General features: G+C 40.5%; 2 protein-coding genes and 1 long non-coding RNA gene across 13 annotated transcripts in view; 2 read left to right on the forward strand and 1 right to left on the reverse strand.

Moving 5' to 3' along the window:
• LOC108415513 overlaps positions 1-16,310 on the reverse strand; it is a 65,663-nt gene that overhangs the window by 36,084 nt on the left and 13,269 nt on the right. For all 6 annotated transcript variants that reach the window (XR_005129657.1, XR_005129659.1, XR_005129661.1 and 3 more), the window contains 2 exons: positions 11,523-11,630; positions 10,937-11,057 (listed from right to left, as the gene is read on the reverse strand). This is a non-coding gene — a long non-coding RNA (uncharacterized LOC108415513). The remainder of the gene's footprint in view (positions 1-10,936; positions 11,058-11,522; positions 11,631-16,310) is intronic.
• Positions 1-16,310, forward strand: part of LOC108415909 (CD276 antigen-like) — a 55,628-nt gene that overhangs the window by 4,294 nt on the left and 35,024 nt on the right. The gene's annotated exons all lie outside the window — the stretch shown is intronic.
• On the forward strand, positions 369-15,087 carry LOC119262463 (CD276 antigen-like). 6 transcript variants are annotated; one of them, XM_037534660.1, is made up of 4 exons: positions 369-447; positions 10,252-10,292; positions 10,889-11,209; positions 13,618-15,087. In XM_037534660.1, the coding sequence occupies exons 1-4, from the start codon at positions 443-445 to the stop codon at positions 13,731-13,733; spliced, it is 483 nt and encodes a 160-aa protein (XP_037390557.1). In that variant the 5' UTR covers positions 369-442; the 3' UTR covers positions 13,734-15,087. The 6 variants fall into 6 exon arrangements, 5 of the variants coding, with proteins under 5 accessions (XP_037390557.1, XP_037390556.1, XP_037390555.1 ...); XM_037534659.1 differs by lacking the exon at positions 369-447 and adding an exon at positions 1,002-1,096; XM_037534658.1 differs by lacking the exon at positions 369-447 and adding an exon at positions 4,796-7,652.

A 16,310-nucleotide genomic window follows, 5' to 3' on the forward strand; every position in this document is an offset into this window, starting at 1 on the left:
AACACGTCATTAATATTTTAGCAATAAACAGAAAAGAGCATTTTGCACAGTTTTTGGAGGGTTTTTAAACAATCTGTCAGTCTTTTAATGCAAATACATTAAAAATATTAAATAGAACACCAACCCTTTGGGCGATCAGAGCAGCTTCTGTGGTGCTGATACAAGTAATTTATAGAGTGGTGTCACGGGGAGTGATCTATTACCCAAAATAGGCATCAGTTCTGAAAAAAAAGAAGAAAATCTAATAAATTATATGTATATTTTTTCATTCTTCTTATTATTACTATTACTACTTTTATGCAAGGTCTCTGCATTTATCTTCACATTGATACACGTGGTATTTCCGCATCTTCGCGCAACCAAACTATCGGTTTGGTTTAAGCGGAAAGCTTTGGAGGTTTTGGTCTCTTGGTTGGTTTAAACCCACATTCGGCAGACAAACATGAGGTAAGAATGTCGTATGAGGTAAAACAAAACAAGATACTGTAGTTACTGAGTTTGAAGAAGTAAAACTATCATACAGTTATTGTCCCCTTTATTAGGGACGTTTAGTGATCTTATAGTAAAACTGTGCCTCTAAACCGCATTTTGCACAGTTTTTGGAGGGTTTTTAAACAATCTGTCAGTCTTATACACTATTTAAATGTTTTTTCTGTGTTTAGGTAATAAATGTATGCACATTTTTGGTTATTGAATGTTATTTGTACCTCTTGATGCTTTTGGTGGTAATGATAAAACAACAAACTGTACTAAAACACACGGGGACAGTCGTGAGCTGGAGGTTAGGGAACCAGCCAGTTAATGAAACTGAAACTAGAAAGCAGCACAAAGTGAACAGAGAGCGGAAAATAAAAGCCTCTATAAATTATCTATATAAATTATATGTATTTTTTATATGTATTTCATTCTTCTTCTTATTATTATTACTACTTTTATGCATGGTCTCTGAATTTGTCTTCATATTGATACACACTTTACGTGGTCTTGTATTTCCGCATCTTCGCGCAACCAAACTATCAGTTTGGTTTAAGTGGAAATCTTTGGAGGTTTTGGTCTCTTGGTTGGTTTAAACCCACATTCGGCAGACAAACATGAGGTAAGAATGTCGTATGAGGTAAAACAAAACAAGATACTGTAGTTAAACAGCAAAACTGCTGCTACTTGGGGGTTTTCCTTTAGCGAAGCTAACAGACCTAACAGAGCTTGAACTAGAACCCACAGCGTGGCTATACCTTTAGCCAGCTAGCGACAATGAACAATAGCACACCAGGTTTCACCTCTCATGCCACATTACTCTCCGTTTTCTTAGTTGGTCACGCCGCCTCAAACAGATCTGATCAGTTCGGTGGCATCAGCCAACTGTGTGTCTGCTCTTTATCTGCAGCAGCCGACCCCCAAACCCCACCACCAAACCTTAAACCACTTCCAGGAGATGTTAGTGTTCATGGTGTAGCAGGTATAGCAGCATGTTGGGGTCATGTTGAAGTGCATTTCTGCCGGCTTCTTTGGCACAAAACAAGTTTCTCTCTCTTTGTTTTCTGACTTAAGAATTAATAATAATTAATTATTAATTACAGTTAATAATTACAGTTGCTAACTAGGCCTGTCACAATAAAAAAAAAATTCAGAATGATATATTGTCCCAGAAATTATTGCGATAAACTATAATATTGTCATTTTAAAGTGCCATTATAGAATTTTTTCTTGCTTCTGGGCTCCCCAAAGGAGCTTTAAGACAATGTGCCACAATAATAATATAGTAGCATAATAATACAATTACACCATTTTAATGTAAAATGAACTATTTTCTTATTAAGAACAGACATTTGGCTTCCAATATGAAAATATTTTAATATCCCAAATAAATAAAACAAATAAAATACAACCACACTTGGGCTCTGTGGATTCTGAGAAAATTGCACAAAATATTAAACAGACCTTTTTAAGAAAAAGTGCAAAAGAATGGCATTGCAACATTAAGTAACAACATAAATATTAAAGTAACATTTACATTAATTCAACTTTTTAAAACTCTGAACATAACACAAAGGTACTTGGAGTCTCTCTTATCTGATCATATATGTATATGCTATAAATCACAGTGATACGAATCACAAATTCACAAAAAGTTCATAAATGTTTGGTTTTCGACCGTTTTTAACGGCAGCATCTCTTCGGCTATGTAGCGAGTTACACTATCTGTGAGTGTGCGCCATTTTGCGGAAACCCAATGGCCAATTATCGACATCTGCAAAAATGATCGTGGTTAAAAAAATTATCGTACGATAAGTCGATAATGTAATTATCGCGACAGGCCTATTGCTAACTGAAACTTTAGTTAGCTCACTATAATGAAACATAACAAGCCAGCATTTACATTTAACACCACGTTCTACTCCATTCGCTCCACAATCTGCTCCAATTAGTTGGTCACACCACCTCAAACGTGGTCGGTTCTGTAGCTTTAGCTAACCTCACAGCTCGTCTGCGGCTCGTCTTCTGAAGGTTAGGGTCACTCAAGAGTGTTCATTTACTGCAGTGTTAGCATGTTTCAGCTAACGCTGAACGTTCAAATGAGACCAGACAACCTCCTGCTTTTGTCTGCTTTTCTGTTGTTTTATTTCTGCATGTCTGTCCAGCGAGAGACGGAACCAGCTGCATAGCATTTACAGAGGGTTGATCAAATTTATGAATAATTTCTATTTGAAAACTGATTCTTTGGCTGAAGCCTAAGTTGACCTTGTTGAGTAAACCACAGATCAATAAATAATTGTATGACTTTACCATGCGGTTCTCTCAGGACTGTTCTGGCATCATCTTTGAGCTGTGCCTACTTTGCACTCACCGGCCACTTTATCAGAAACCCCTGTGTTGTAGCTCCACCTTGCTGGTGTACAGTTAGAGACTGAGGCTCATCTCTAGCTCTTTGTCAGTGGTTGGTTTCTGACCACAGAACTACTCTTGGCTGGATATTTTTGGGACCGGCAAGGTGGAGCTACAAGACAGGTATTCAATGTTTTATGTGGGTTAAAGGGACATTCCACCCACCAACCAGCCAGACTTAAAGGCGTTAAACTGTCCAGACGTCCACTGCGAACAATTCTGACTCTGTAACTTTCTCATAAACATCAAATTCATCTGAATAATTTTGTTTAGCCATCTAAGCCATTTGCATGGCTGAATCAACATAAATGTAAAATGTGAACCCCATTTCTGAAAAAGTTGGGACACTGCAAAATGTAAATAAAATCAAAATGCAATGATGTGAAAATAATTTAAACCCTATATTTGAAACCAAGGCATTTTATTGTTTATTGAAAAATGTTTGCCCATTTTAAATTTGATGCCAATAACACATTCCAAAAAAGTTGGGAAGGGGGCAATAAAAGACTGGGAATGTTGTGTAATGCCAAAAAATAGAGCAAAAATTCAAGAATAACATTTCTCAAGGTAAAAGAGCTAAGAACTTCTGCTTTTCATCATCTAAGGTACATCAAATTATTCAAAGATTTAAAGAATCTGGAGAAATCTCTGTATATAAGGAAATCACTGCATGGGCTCAGAAACACGTCTGAAAACCACTGTCTGTGAACACAGTTCATCACTGCACACACAAATGCTGTTAAAACTCTAGAACACAAAGAAGAACCCAAATATAAATGGGATCCAGAAATGCTGCCACCTTCTCTGGGCCTGAGCTCATTTAAAATAGACTGAGGGGAAAAGGAAAAGTGTTCTGTGATCTGACAAACCAACATTTGAACTTTTTATTTTCATTTTAATTATGGACGCTGTGTCCTCCAGGCTAAAGACCACTCAGCTTGTTATCAGTGCACAGTCCAAAAGCCAGTATTCATGATGGTTTAAAAAACATTTCACTTTCAAAACTACAGCAGAGTCTCCTCAGTTCCCAAACACAGAGGGCTCGTAAAAGAAGAGGTAAAGAAACGCAGCGGTAAACAGGCCCCCGTCCCAACTTTATGGAACATGTTGTTGGCATCAAATTCAAAATGGGCAAATATTTTTCAAAAAACAATAAAATATCTCAGTTTCAACATTTGATATGTTGTCTTTGTAGAATTTTCCTTTAAAAATATGATTTACATGATTTGCACATCATTGCATCCTATTTTTGTTTACATTCTGCACAGTGTCCCAACTTTTTTGGAAATGGGGTTGTATAAAAAAACAAAAAAATGTATACCTTTAGAATTTATTTTTGGCTGATAATCCAGTATCTGGCTTTATTTGATCTGCCTTTTAACAGTCTAATAAGAGCAGATTTGGTGACCTCAGGGTTTATATTTTGTTTATTTATTATAAGATATTCAAACGAACATTGATAAAAGGAGGTAAGCATCATGTTGTGAGACACTTTCTGGATTAAGACCTACAGTTATCAGGCGTTGTTTTGGCCATTCCCCACAGCAGAACTAACAGAGGTGACTAGAATTCACAACAGAACACAATAACTGATGCAAATTTAGTTAACGTTAGTTAACTAGATATAATAAAACATATTGTCGGGGTTTTTGAAGAAATATGTCCTTAAATCACCTTTTAATAAAAGTTTTATAATAATCATTAACTTAGAAATGATTAAAGACACGTTATAAACACTAAACTGAGACAGACAGGCCTATAAGCATTTAAATGAGGCAGGCAGACAGGGACCAGGAAAAGCAGGCCCGATATTTCCATATTTGGGAACACGTGAACTCTATTCCAGACACAAAGCAGGGCAGTGTAATGAAAGGAGCCTTTGTGGTAGGAAAAACAAATCGAAGGTCACAAAGTGAGAAACTGCCTTTGCAGTAGAAGTTAGCTGGGAATGGGAAGGCTAGCTGATAAGGGTTGGTAAGAACTGGTCTTTGAACCAAATTGATAGGAAAGTGTTACAAACAACGGACACAGGGAGGACAGGGAGGCCTGATAAAACAAGGCAGAGAACATCATTAAAAAACATCTTGAGTTGGGTGAGAAATAAGGCTTCCTAAGAAAACTAGAAGGTGGCTCCACTATAGGTGGAGCGATGATCTCACTCCCGGGAGGGGTGATATGGTTGCTCATCTTTGGGTATAAGATGTAATGTGTTTGTATTGTCTGCACATTTTGGCTTTCGGGCGCCATTTAGTCACATTGGAACTAATAAAGGCGGCTTTTCTTCCTTCGAGCCGAACCTGTGGCTGAAGTTTGGTTTTTCATCTGAGAGAACAGATTAAATTAAAACAAAAACTTTGATTTAACTTTAATTAATTACTAACGTTTTTCCACATCGTAGGGAACTTCGGAGCGAAGGACGGGGAGCTCTTTGGTCCCGACAATACCAAAATACATTATACTCAATTTCCTTCAAATAACCAATTAGTTGGTCACCCATCTCAATTGTAGCTAACTAGTCTGTGAAGAACATCAGTAGCTAGTTAGTTAGCTGACACCAGCAGCAGGCCAAATGAGAACATCTTCTGACACCTGGAAATCAGCTTAATGTACCTACAGTGTACAGTTAATATCCATGTTTGACTATTTTTCCTATGAATACTCACACTAGCCATTATCAGGTGGATATCTTAACCCTAACAATATATGTGAAGCTTTAAGTTGGGTTACTACCTGATCAGGATTTCCCTGGATTGTCCAGGTTTTGCTTGCCTGTCCAGGAAACTTTAACCTCCATTCCTGGATATAAATGGTCATCCAAGCATTTTCATACATTAGTATTTTTTTTAAAGTTTAAACTTCTTCGTTTTAGAGGCTTTTTCACTCATGTTTAAGAAGATTGTCCACAAGGGGGAGCTACTAACCTTTCTACTATTTTCCATGTGCGTTCAGGCCAGCAGGATGTCCTATGGGGTACTGCATGCTGGTGCTTTGCCTCAGTGACACTTTATGTCCTTCTTATCCAGTTAAAACATTTGTATTCAATGGTTTCTAACATGTTTAGGCTGGACTTCAACATGATAACTGAGATTAGTTTCTGAATCTGAACTGAACTCAGAGAACTGAACTTGAGAACAGCTAAAGTAAAAAAAATCAAGCCACTGGCTGAGCGTCCAGGAGTTCCACAGGCTGAGGTGGCATCATCTGAAGTTGGCTGGACCATCACTTTGGATTAAGACCTTTCATAATGCGGTTGTGAAACCAGTTGTGTAATAATTATCCTGTGTTAAAAGTCAGAGGGCTGTTTAAACCGGGAACAAAGCTGCCTACAAGTTTTGCATTAGAGCAACTATCTTATAACCAGGTGTGGCTAAACTAACATTGGCTCATCTTTACAAACGCAGCCTAAACAGATGGAAGGTTCATATAAACTGGTTCACTATGTCTTTTCCCCTGGGCAACATCCACCGTGACAGCAGATGTTGGCATGGTTATGTTTATTATATACACAAAATGAGATTATCATCAGTTGTCAGTCTATGCAGAACATGTTCCAGTGAGCCCTTTGCAAACGGAGGACCAGAGCATGGCATAGAAGCCTCGTTCAGACACAAAGCGGAGTCTTCATGATGAGGAAAGGAAAAAGGAAACGTTTCCATCAAACTTAGCAATGTGAACCAGCCTGATGGAAGGCTAGTATCCTAATATCAACTCTCAAATGACAGAATATTTGACTGTAAATGGTGTGCAGGACCTTAAACTGCTCATTTTAGCGATTTTATTTCAACTTTTGGGGCAGAAGCACAGCTCAGACATCCTGAATCAATTCACTGTCATTGAACAACATGCAAAACATTGTAGCCTAGCTTCTTTTATGACTTTGCATATAAGATAACCAGTTTAACGGTATGAGATTATAACCCAAATATCATGGAAGGTTCAGCTGAGCTGCAGGAAAAGCGCTGTAGAGTTTTCCCGCTGATGGAGGATGAAGTACGGTTAGTAATGTTGTTTATATGTATTGTTAACTGAGGCTCGTGCTTTTCTGTTGCAGTGTTTATTCAGCTAAAGAATTGTGGGATATTGAGACACTGCTGCTCTCTTGAGTCTTGCGTCCTTGTCTGAGTTGATCTCTGCTGGGTCTCTTAAGCTACGGGGTTTCTGGTTCTGTTTTCCAGAACTTTCCTACTTTCCACAACAGCTTTTGCTTACAGAGGGTTAAGTTAAAAAAACAAAAAAAAACAACTGAATGTAATTTGACCAGGGGCACCCAAACTTTTGCACACCACCGTACAAGCATTTTTCAGCATTGCTAATGCTTAAGAAGAGTACCAACCTAGTTTGATTTTCTTTATGGTCCTTTTACAGTCCTTTTTTTAGAATTAAAAAACTTTTTGTAAACAAATAATGCTGGCAAACAAAATCTCAGGCATCAGGCAGCAACTTCTTAACCTTTTAATGTAGTAACTTTCTAAGGAGCAGCTTTAAGGCTGGCTTGACATGGTGAAACAATCGCGCAACTTTGTGTTTTGAAGCAATACGACGTTGCATGCATGAGAGTGCTGCACCAGTCAGCCAAATTAGCACCTCAAACTTTAGTACACTCATTTTCCATCATCCAATAAACCACCCTATTTCATTCTCTTTATTTGTTGACTCAGTGGAATCCATCATTTGAAACGATGTTGTTTGACATGATCACACGATGCATTATCAACATTTTGATGGGCTGTCTCCTGAAGTTGAGACGCAATGTTGTGGCTGAGTTTCAAGTAAGTTGCAGGATAGTTTCACTTAAGTTTCAAGCAATTAAAGTGGCATGTGTAAAAGCAGCCTAATCCTTAGACGTCTGGTTCCTATCACCACCGTTCTGAATTATTCTGACTGTTTCTCAAGAACAGAGCACTTTACACCAAACCTTTCCGTTCTGAACGCCTCTGTTTACATCCTAACTTCCCCTTTAAACACAGAAAGACAGTATGAGTGCACAGACTTTTTTATGGAAGTTTAAAAAGGCCCCTTGAGCAATTTTGGTTCCACATTTGTAGTTATGCTGAGTCTAGGAGGTCAAGTTCAGTCTTAAGTTCAGGTCAGCCATTGACTGGAATGGAGAGTTTCATTAAATCGTTTGAGGTATTTGAGGTGTTTGAACTCCTGCTGTTACCAGAAAACTCACTTTAAGTAAGAGCTAAAAACAAAATCTAACCTGCCGAATAGGAAGCCAACTTCAGCTTCATCCTTCTTAGTGTTCTGGGGGATTTTATGTATATTCAGATTAGAAGTGATTCACACACACACACACACACACACACACACACACACACACACACACACATATATATATATATATATATATATATATATATATATATATATATATTTGCTAAAGTGTGTGAGATTAAAGGAACTTGTGGTTGATTCAATCCCAAGACTGTTCGTCTCTCAATACAAATCAATCTGTTCACAAGCAGATCTTGACCGCTCCAACATGGCGGACGCGCAGACGTATCCCCTCAGATAGAGATCAGCGTCTAGGAACGGGTATCAGTGGTTAGGACCAACAAGGACACTGGCATCTGTCTGTCTGTCCACTTGAGTTCAGCCCTGGAGACGTGAATACTCAGTACACGCTTTAGACGACGGTTCTCGAGCAAAGGCGCTCTCCGTCCTGCTGCTCTATTCTTTCCATACACCGACCGTCCACTTTATTAGAGACTTTTATTTTGTATTTCCCTCTCTGCCCACTTCATGAGCTCCGTCCACCTTTTGAGGTCCACTAACGTTATAGTTTTCTGTTACGTACGCTTCCGTAGATATTAGCGCATGCGCCGCTCAGCTCCAGAGAGTAAGAATTTGACCACCAAAGGATTTTTTTGTTATTTTATTCCTCATAAAGTGTTTAAACAGATATATGAAATGGGAAAAATCAGGTAAGCCTTCTGTGTGAGGTAGAAAAGCAAGGTTCTCGTGTGGTTACAGGTCTGTCTGTATTTATCAGGCCTTGTTTTGGGGGAATTCCTCCTCAGCGAAGCTAACGGAGCTAACCAGAAGTCCCAAAAACCTCAGGATAAATATCGGCAATGTAGCTGAGCTCAGCTAGCAACCTATCCTGAGACACAGCAAGCCAGGATTTACATTTAACACCATATTACAGATATTAATTCCTTGACGAACGGACAGTTTGGTGGTCACAACATCCGAAATGTAGCTTGGCGGTTGGCTGGCTAGTCTTAGTTAGTTAGCTAGCTTAGCTACTAAAATAGCTGTTTACTTCCAGCAGCCCAAACAAGACCACCTAACCTACTGACCCCTGAAAATCAGGTCCAGGTAACCCGACACTGTTTAAAATATCCATATTGGGCTACTTAAGTGTTTTTCCTTTGTATATCCAGCATAACCAGCTGGACACCTTAACCTTAACGTTATGCGTCAGGTGGGAATTCCAGAGCTGGAGGGCCGAATTTCTGCACTTGTCAGCTCCAACATCATTAAGCTCCTCAGATGAAGCCAGTTTTGGCTGGAATGCTCACCAAACTGTGCTGACTCGTTTCTCAGTTATGGGTAAACAGCAGCTTTAAGTAGGTTTGCCACCTGTCCAAGTTCCCTGGATTTTCCAGGGGTTTTTCTTGCTTGTCCCAGTTGTTTTCATATGTTGGCTTTTCCTATGAAGTTTGAGCTGCTTTTTTTTCCCAGCCAAACTATTGGTATAGAAAGAGTGAATCTGATTGGTTCAGATTGCCCTCACAGTTGTTTGGGCATGGTGTGCTGCTGGTGACCCCAGTGTGAAGACTACGATTGAGTCTGTCCTTCAGTACCTCAGTCTACATTGTGAGGAATGCTGCCCATCCACTGAACAGAGTAAGGAAGTTGAGCCACTGATCGAGCGTCCAGGAGTTTCAGCGGCCTTGGCTGGGCCGCCACTGGAGTAAGACCTTTTGAAATGCGGTTGTGAAAGCAGTTGCGTAATGATTATCCTGTCAGGCTTTGATGCCTGAGGGCGGTTTAAAACCAGGAGAAACGCAGCTAAGCTAGTTTTGCATAGGTACACAGTATGATCCCATGACTAGGAGTGGCCCAACTTTGGCTCCAGTTAACAGATGCTGCCTTAGTAAATATTAATAGTGTCATCATCTCTCCGCAACCCAGAAGGAGAAGCAGCTTAGAAGGTGTGTGTGTGTTATCATCACTACCAGCCCTACTGAACAACATACAGGAGATGTTTACATGTTTTCCACAAAATGACATTGTCAGCCTATTCAGAACCTGTTTCTACAAGCAGGAGGACCTGAGCGTGCCGTGGCATGACAGGAACCGCAGTATAGTTCACAGATTGTTTTGAAAGAATGACTGACTTTCTGACTTCTTCGTCAGATGCTGTTTGCCCTTAGTGTTCCTGCTGCTGATACAGAAAGGTGAGCATGTTTTACAAACAAATAAACAAAGATTTAACGGACTAGAGCTTCACTGAGGTTTCACTAAGAAATAAGCAGCACACGGAGAACTAAAAGCCAGACTGTGCCCGGACACTTACAGTTTTATGGTTGTCTGTTTTGGTCTCTCTCTCTCTCTCTCTCTCTCTCTCTCTCACTCTCTCTCTCTCTCTCTCTCTCTCTCTCTCTCTCTCTCTCACTCTCACTCTCACTCTCACTCTCACTCTCTCTCTCTCTCTCTCTCTCTCTGTCTCTCTCTCTCTGTCTCTCTCTCTCTCACTCTCTCTCTCTCTCTCTCTCTCTCTCTCTCTCTCTCACTCTCTCTCTCACTCTCTCTCTCTCTCTCTCTCTCTCTCTCTCACTCTCACTCTCTCTCTCTCTCTCTCTCTCTCTCTCACTCTCTCTCTCACTCTCTCTCTCTCTCTCTCTCTCTCTCTCACTCTCACTCTCACTCTCTCTCTCTCTCTCTCTCTCTCTCTCTCTCTCTCTCTCTCTCTCTCTCTCTCTCTCTCTGTCTCTCTCTCTCTGTCTCTCTCTCTCTCACTCTCTCTCTCTCTCTCTCTCTCTCTCTCTCTCAGTGTCCTTGCAGGATGTTCAAGCCTTTGTAGGAGACACCGTCATCTTACCGTGTTCAAACAGTCATGAGGCCCTGCTGGGTAAAGTCAGTGTGTTCTGGAGATTTGGAGACAACATCACTATGTACGACATCACGGACAGCAGCGTGAATTTTGATGAGCAGGCCACATCCTACAAAAACAGAGTGGACAGTTTTCCAGCTGAGTGGACAAAGGGAAACTTCTCCATCAAACTCCGCGATGTGAGGAAGAGTGATGGAGGAACGTACACCTGCTTCCTTCCTAACGTCAACGCCAAAAACAAAGTACAGCTGACTGTCAAAGGTGCGTATGAGTTGTCTTCAAACATTAGGTTTGTAGTCTGAAAGGTCGCTCCTGCTGTGAATGATTAACAGAGGTTGTAGATTGTGTTCAGTGGTGAAATGGTTATGCTAAAGAAACACTCCAGCCCTTCTAGTACAGCCCCACTAGTGTGATTTTCCTTGGCCCCCTGTGTGATAGCGACACATGGCTATGAATGGATCCCTGCTCCCTCACTGATCTAGTGCTGAGCATGAATGAGCTCTTTAGTTTAATAAATATCAGAGTACACGTGAATTTGGACACTTTCTCACCATCAGCCTTCTTCAGTACTCACCAGTCACATGAACTTCTTACTCAAGAGCTGCGTTCCAGAGCCTTGGCTGTAGCTGAGGTGGTGCAGGTCCTCGGTAGGACTGTCCTATGAAGGCTCCTCCTTAGTAGCCTGTTGGTCACACAAATGGAACAGTCCTGGTGACATCACCAGAGTAATCAAAGGCCTGGAAGGAAATGCACCCTTGAAATCACTCCGAACGTAGGCTGCATTTTTGGCTGTATACGAAGGGCCCTTCACTTTGGAGCGGCCGAGAAATGCAGCCAAGACTTTGGAAAGTAGCGCTGGTTGAACAAAACTCGACTAGGCTCAGTAAATTTTGATCCATATCTGCAGTAGCCAATCATTAGTTTTGCTGTATAATAAGCAGCAGCCTCTCTTTGCTCTATTTGTGCTTTATATTCATTTATTTTTTTCTGTGGTTCTCCAGAGAGCCCAAAGAATCTAATAAGTTTAGTTTACAGTGACTGTGATCGGCTGGACAATAACAAAATACAGAGTGATTCATCCCATTTCAAAAGATTCATCCCATTTCAAAATGATTGATTTCTCTTGTAAATCGTTACAGATCAGTGCATTGAGCTGTAAACGGTTTAAATGAGCATAAAGTTTATTATGTAGTTCTACATGGTCTCAGTCTGAACCTCCTCCAGCTGTATGGACGACATCAACACCACAGTCAAACTCATCCCAGACTGGACTGAGCGTGTCGGGCGTCGCTGCTCTCACGGCTCTTTTAGTGGGATTTCGAAGATCATCCAGTGCTGTGGAACCAGCGCTGAACGCTCTGAGCTGCTGGAGCTTCACTGCCCTCAAAAATCACAGTTCTGACGGATTCACTCTGATTGACGTGGAGAACGCAGAACGCTTTCTGCTCAGGGGTCTCATCTCCTCTCGGACTGAAGGAGCCGTCTTCCAGGTGGATTGTGATTGGTTCCTAGACACCTCACGGTTGAAATGGGATCAGTCTCTACTGCCTGGTTCTGTAATGATTTACAAGTGAAATAAGTCATTTTGAAATCGGATGAATCTTTTTGAATCACCCTGTGTTTATATCCATTTCTGAAGTTGCTGTTCGGAGTAATAATAAATCACAGTGTATCACAGCAAAATGAATATCCAAATAACTGATTGCGCAAGATCCACTAAATGGTGTAATACATGCAAGTTTTATTCACCGCAGCCGAACCAAGTTAAAAGAAAAAACCTGACCAGGATGTACAACTTGCAGAACTTGTCTAACAGATGTTTTCCACAGTACACGCAGCCGTATGTGTTAAAGTTATGGCACACTTTGTATTCTGTATGCAAGCTTGTGCTCTGTAGAGGATCTATCAACTTATTTTGACTTAGAAAATCAACAAATCTGAGCGGAAGGTATTCAGACCTCTGCAGACAGCTGTAATAGTCGCATCAGCTCTGCATGGCATCTTTGGCTTCATATTCAAAGTGCAGTGGTTCATGACAATGTAAACAAACGTGGCTTGAGAATGAACTTGCTGTGTCTTTTAAAATCTTATTCTGAAGCAACTCATATTCATCGATTTCACTGAATTCAAGAATTGGGAGAAATGAGTTGCATGAGATGATCTGTAAGGGTCACGCTCTGCTTCTCCAGCAATACACGTCCTGAAGAACACATTCTGGAGAGACCATTAGAGATTGTGTCTTTTAATTCATATATTTGTTTAGATGATTGCAGAAAAAAACATGTTTTTACCTCAAAATATGGCCTCAGCCTTCACACATGACTCTACACGCTTCTGTGGTGCTTGGAATTCTAGATAATTGAATTGAAAACCAATATTTGTAAATCGAGGCTCAAGAATAACTTTTAAATCTGAATAAACTGCAACCCTAACATGTTTTTCAAGTGTATATATCTGTAAACGTTTCCATGGCCTCTTTCACAAGAGTTCATGTTTTTCTGTCTGCTGCTTCTCCAATTGTACGGTCAGTCACCACAGACAGATGACTTTGACTTCCCTGTAAGGAAATGACAGTCAGCACTGTGGCGACTTGACTCCAATTCACCGTTTCTTTCACCAGTTTGTGAAAATGTTCTGCGTCTTGTTTTTTGTTTGTGTGTGTTTAACAGATCGTCCAGTCACACCAACAGACAGTAACTCAAGAAACGGCGACGTCAGAAGAAGACCAGACCGACTTTCACTTCTCTTTGCGTTTCTGCTGGGATGCTCTCTGCTGTGCGCTTAAGCTCGACAGACGAATCTGCGCTAACGAAAGTACAATCCTTCACATCCGCTCTGTTTCACAGAGAAACATGGTGTTCAGGGTTAGGGCCACTGTTAATAAAAATAAAAAAGTATTTCAGGGGGGAAAAAGTCATGATACTTGGAGAAAAAGTCAAGATATTTCAGGAAAAAAGTCATTTTGAGAACAGAATGAGGAGCGAAGTGATTGATATTTGTGTTTGTAGACATACATCACTAGATATTTACTCCTGATCAGAGCAAGTCCAGTAGTTCGGTAAACATTAACCCTTTAAGGTCAAACAAAAACTCGGCTACACTGCGTTTATTTGATATGTAAAGAACATTCGCCAACAAACCCAAACAATTCAGAGATTTTGGTTTAGTCTGTCTCACAAATGACATCTTTCAGCAACTGACCGCCTGAATTGGAATCTGATTAATACATTAGAAATGCTGTATTGTTACTGTTAAATTATTTATTACAAGCGCTTGTTGATCCAAACTGCTCCGAATGAACAATCCAACATTAAAAGAAGCCCCGGGCATCTTTTATACCGTGATAGGAAACACAGCAGCTCACGGAAAGCTCAGATTCGGTGTGCAGATATTTTGGAAACGTATATATTTTGAATCATTAGTGAAGAATATGTCGGCCCTCAGGTGTTTTAATCTGGCTCTCTTTTAAATAAGTTTGGACGGCCTTGATGCAAAGGAAACAAGGGCTAGTAAACGGGCTGGACACTCTGAGGTGGACTGAGTGATTACTCTGCCGCCCTGGTTGAGCCGAAGCTGCACTCGTATCTCTGGGGAAATGTAAGAGGGTGTAGTGTCCTTGGTAGATTAGCTCGTCTGGAAGGTTTCAGAGGGTGTGAGAATGATAATGTTGGCAGGCTTTACACATCAACATCGCTGCACAACGCAGAGGAAACCGGCACTTCAACACTGTTAGAATAGAATAGCAGGACCCCCATGGACCCTCACAGAGCAGGTACTGTTTGGCTGGTGGATCACTCTCAGCACTGCAGTAACACTGACGTGGTGGTGGTGTGTTAGTGTGTGTTGTGCTGGTACGAGTGGATCAGACACAGCAGTGCTGCTGGAGTTTTTAACTCCACTCACTGTCCACTCTATCAGACTCTCCTACCTTGTCATCTGTTTCTCTGATACTTTACTCTTCAATGGCCATGATGCTCACGCAACCACCTGTGTTGCACTGGTACGAGTGGATCAGACAGTTTTTTAAACACTGTGTCCACTCACTGTCCACGCAGTGCTGCTAGGTGAAGGTGTCTATTAGAGTGGACAGTGTTTAAAAACTCCAGCAGCACTGCTGTGTCTGATCCACTCGCACCAGCACAATACATACAAAACACACCACCACCACGTCAGTGTTACTGCAGTGCTGAGAATGATCCACCACCCAGGTAGTACCTGCTCTGTGAGGGTCCATGGGGGTCCTGACCACTGAAGAACAGGGTAACAGAGTATCAGAGAAACAGATGGACTACAGTCTGTAACTGTAGAACTACAGAGTGCAGCTATACAGTAAATGGAGCTGATAAACTGGACAAACTGTAGAAACCAGGTGTATTAATGAAGTGGCCGTCTAAAATCCAGGTCTCTGGATTTCTTGTACCTTGATAGCGACTTTAATCTGGTGTGAGGCACTGCAGTGTCCTGGTTACATGACCATCAGTAACTGCAGGAATTCAGTAAATGGTCGTATTACGTTTGTGCACTTAATGTATATTTAAACCTTGAGTTTCGTCCAGTACTGACACCAATCAGATGCTTTTTCTTTAAACTTAAAATGAGCTGTTTAAACTGAGCGACAACAGTCAAGCACTTAGGATGAGCACCTTAATATAATGACATCCTGCGATTTCTGCTGATACTAGCCTGATACTGATACACGAGGTGTTGAACCAATGCAATCTCTAACTCATGCCTCTCATTCTTTATGTGTAAGAGTTCCTATGAAGACAATGTGTCCACTTTTCAGATTGTTTATCATTTGTTTATTTGGATGTAATGTAATCAAGTGTGTTCATACAAAACACTCCGGAATTTCAGTTCATTTCTGATCACTTGAAGAATTAAAATTATAGAATTTAAAATTATTTTCAAATGTGTTGATTTAGTTATGTGTCCGAAATATTGTGCATTCCCTCATTGTAGTTGTTAGATTGACTGGTTGATTGGCTGATTAAACTTATGCAAGTTTTATTTCACTACTGTTGGAACAAAACCTTGTATCTCCAAAACTTTACAGAAGAAGGAAAAAACCTCCTGTACTTTTAATGTAAGTCAATGGAACCAGATGTCTTTCCAAGTCATTTTGGGCCGTTCACTTTGGTTCATTAATCATGAAATGTACATATAACGTAAAGGGCAACAGTTATTTTCAAATAATGTCCAAAGAAAATGTTTTCAAAATTTCTTCATTTTTGTCGATTTTTATCGATTTAATTTTTATACGTAATTCGAACCCGTCAGCTATCCTTTAGATCATGTGAAAATGTCACGGTGATTGGACCAATAGAAATGCGCCAGAATTGCTTCAAATCAGATCAGTTTT

Source organism: Pygocentrus nattereri, chromosome 25 (genome assembly GCF_015220715.1).
Source record: "Pygocentrus nattereri isolate fPygNat1 chromosome 25, fPygNat1.pri, whole genome shotgun sequence".
Lineage (NCBI taxonomy): Eukaryota > Metazoa > Chordata > Actinopteri > Characiformes > Serrasalmidae > Pygocentrus > Pygocentrus nattereri.

Excerpts from the sequence above, each read along its gene's own strand:
- LOC119262463 (XM_037534657.1), top strand. The coding sequence starts at position 8,704 with ATGCGCCGCTCAGCTCCAGAGAGTAAGAATTTGACCACCAAAGGATTT. Across the intron at positions 8,811-10,251 it reads TATGAAATGGGAAAAATCAG|ATGCTGTTTGCCCTTAGTGT; the intron begins GTAAGCCTTCTG and ends CTTCTTCGTCAG. Across the intron at positions 11,210-13,617 it reads AGTACAGCTGACTGTCAAAG|ATCGTCCAGTCACACCAACA; the intron begins GTGCGTATGAGT and ends TGTGTTTAACAG.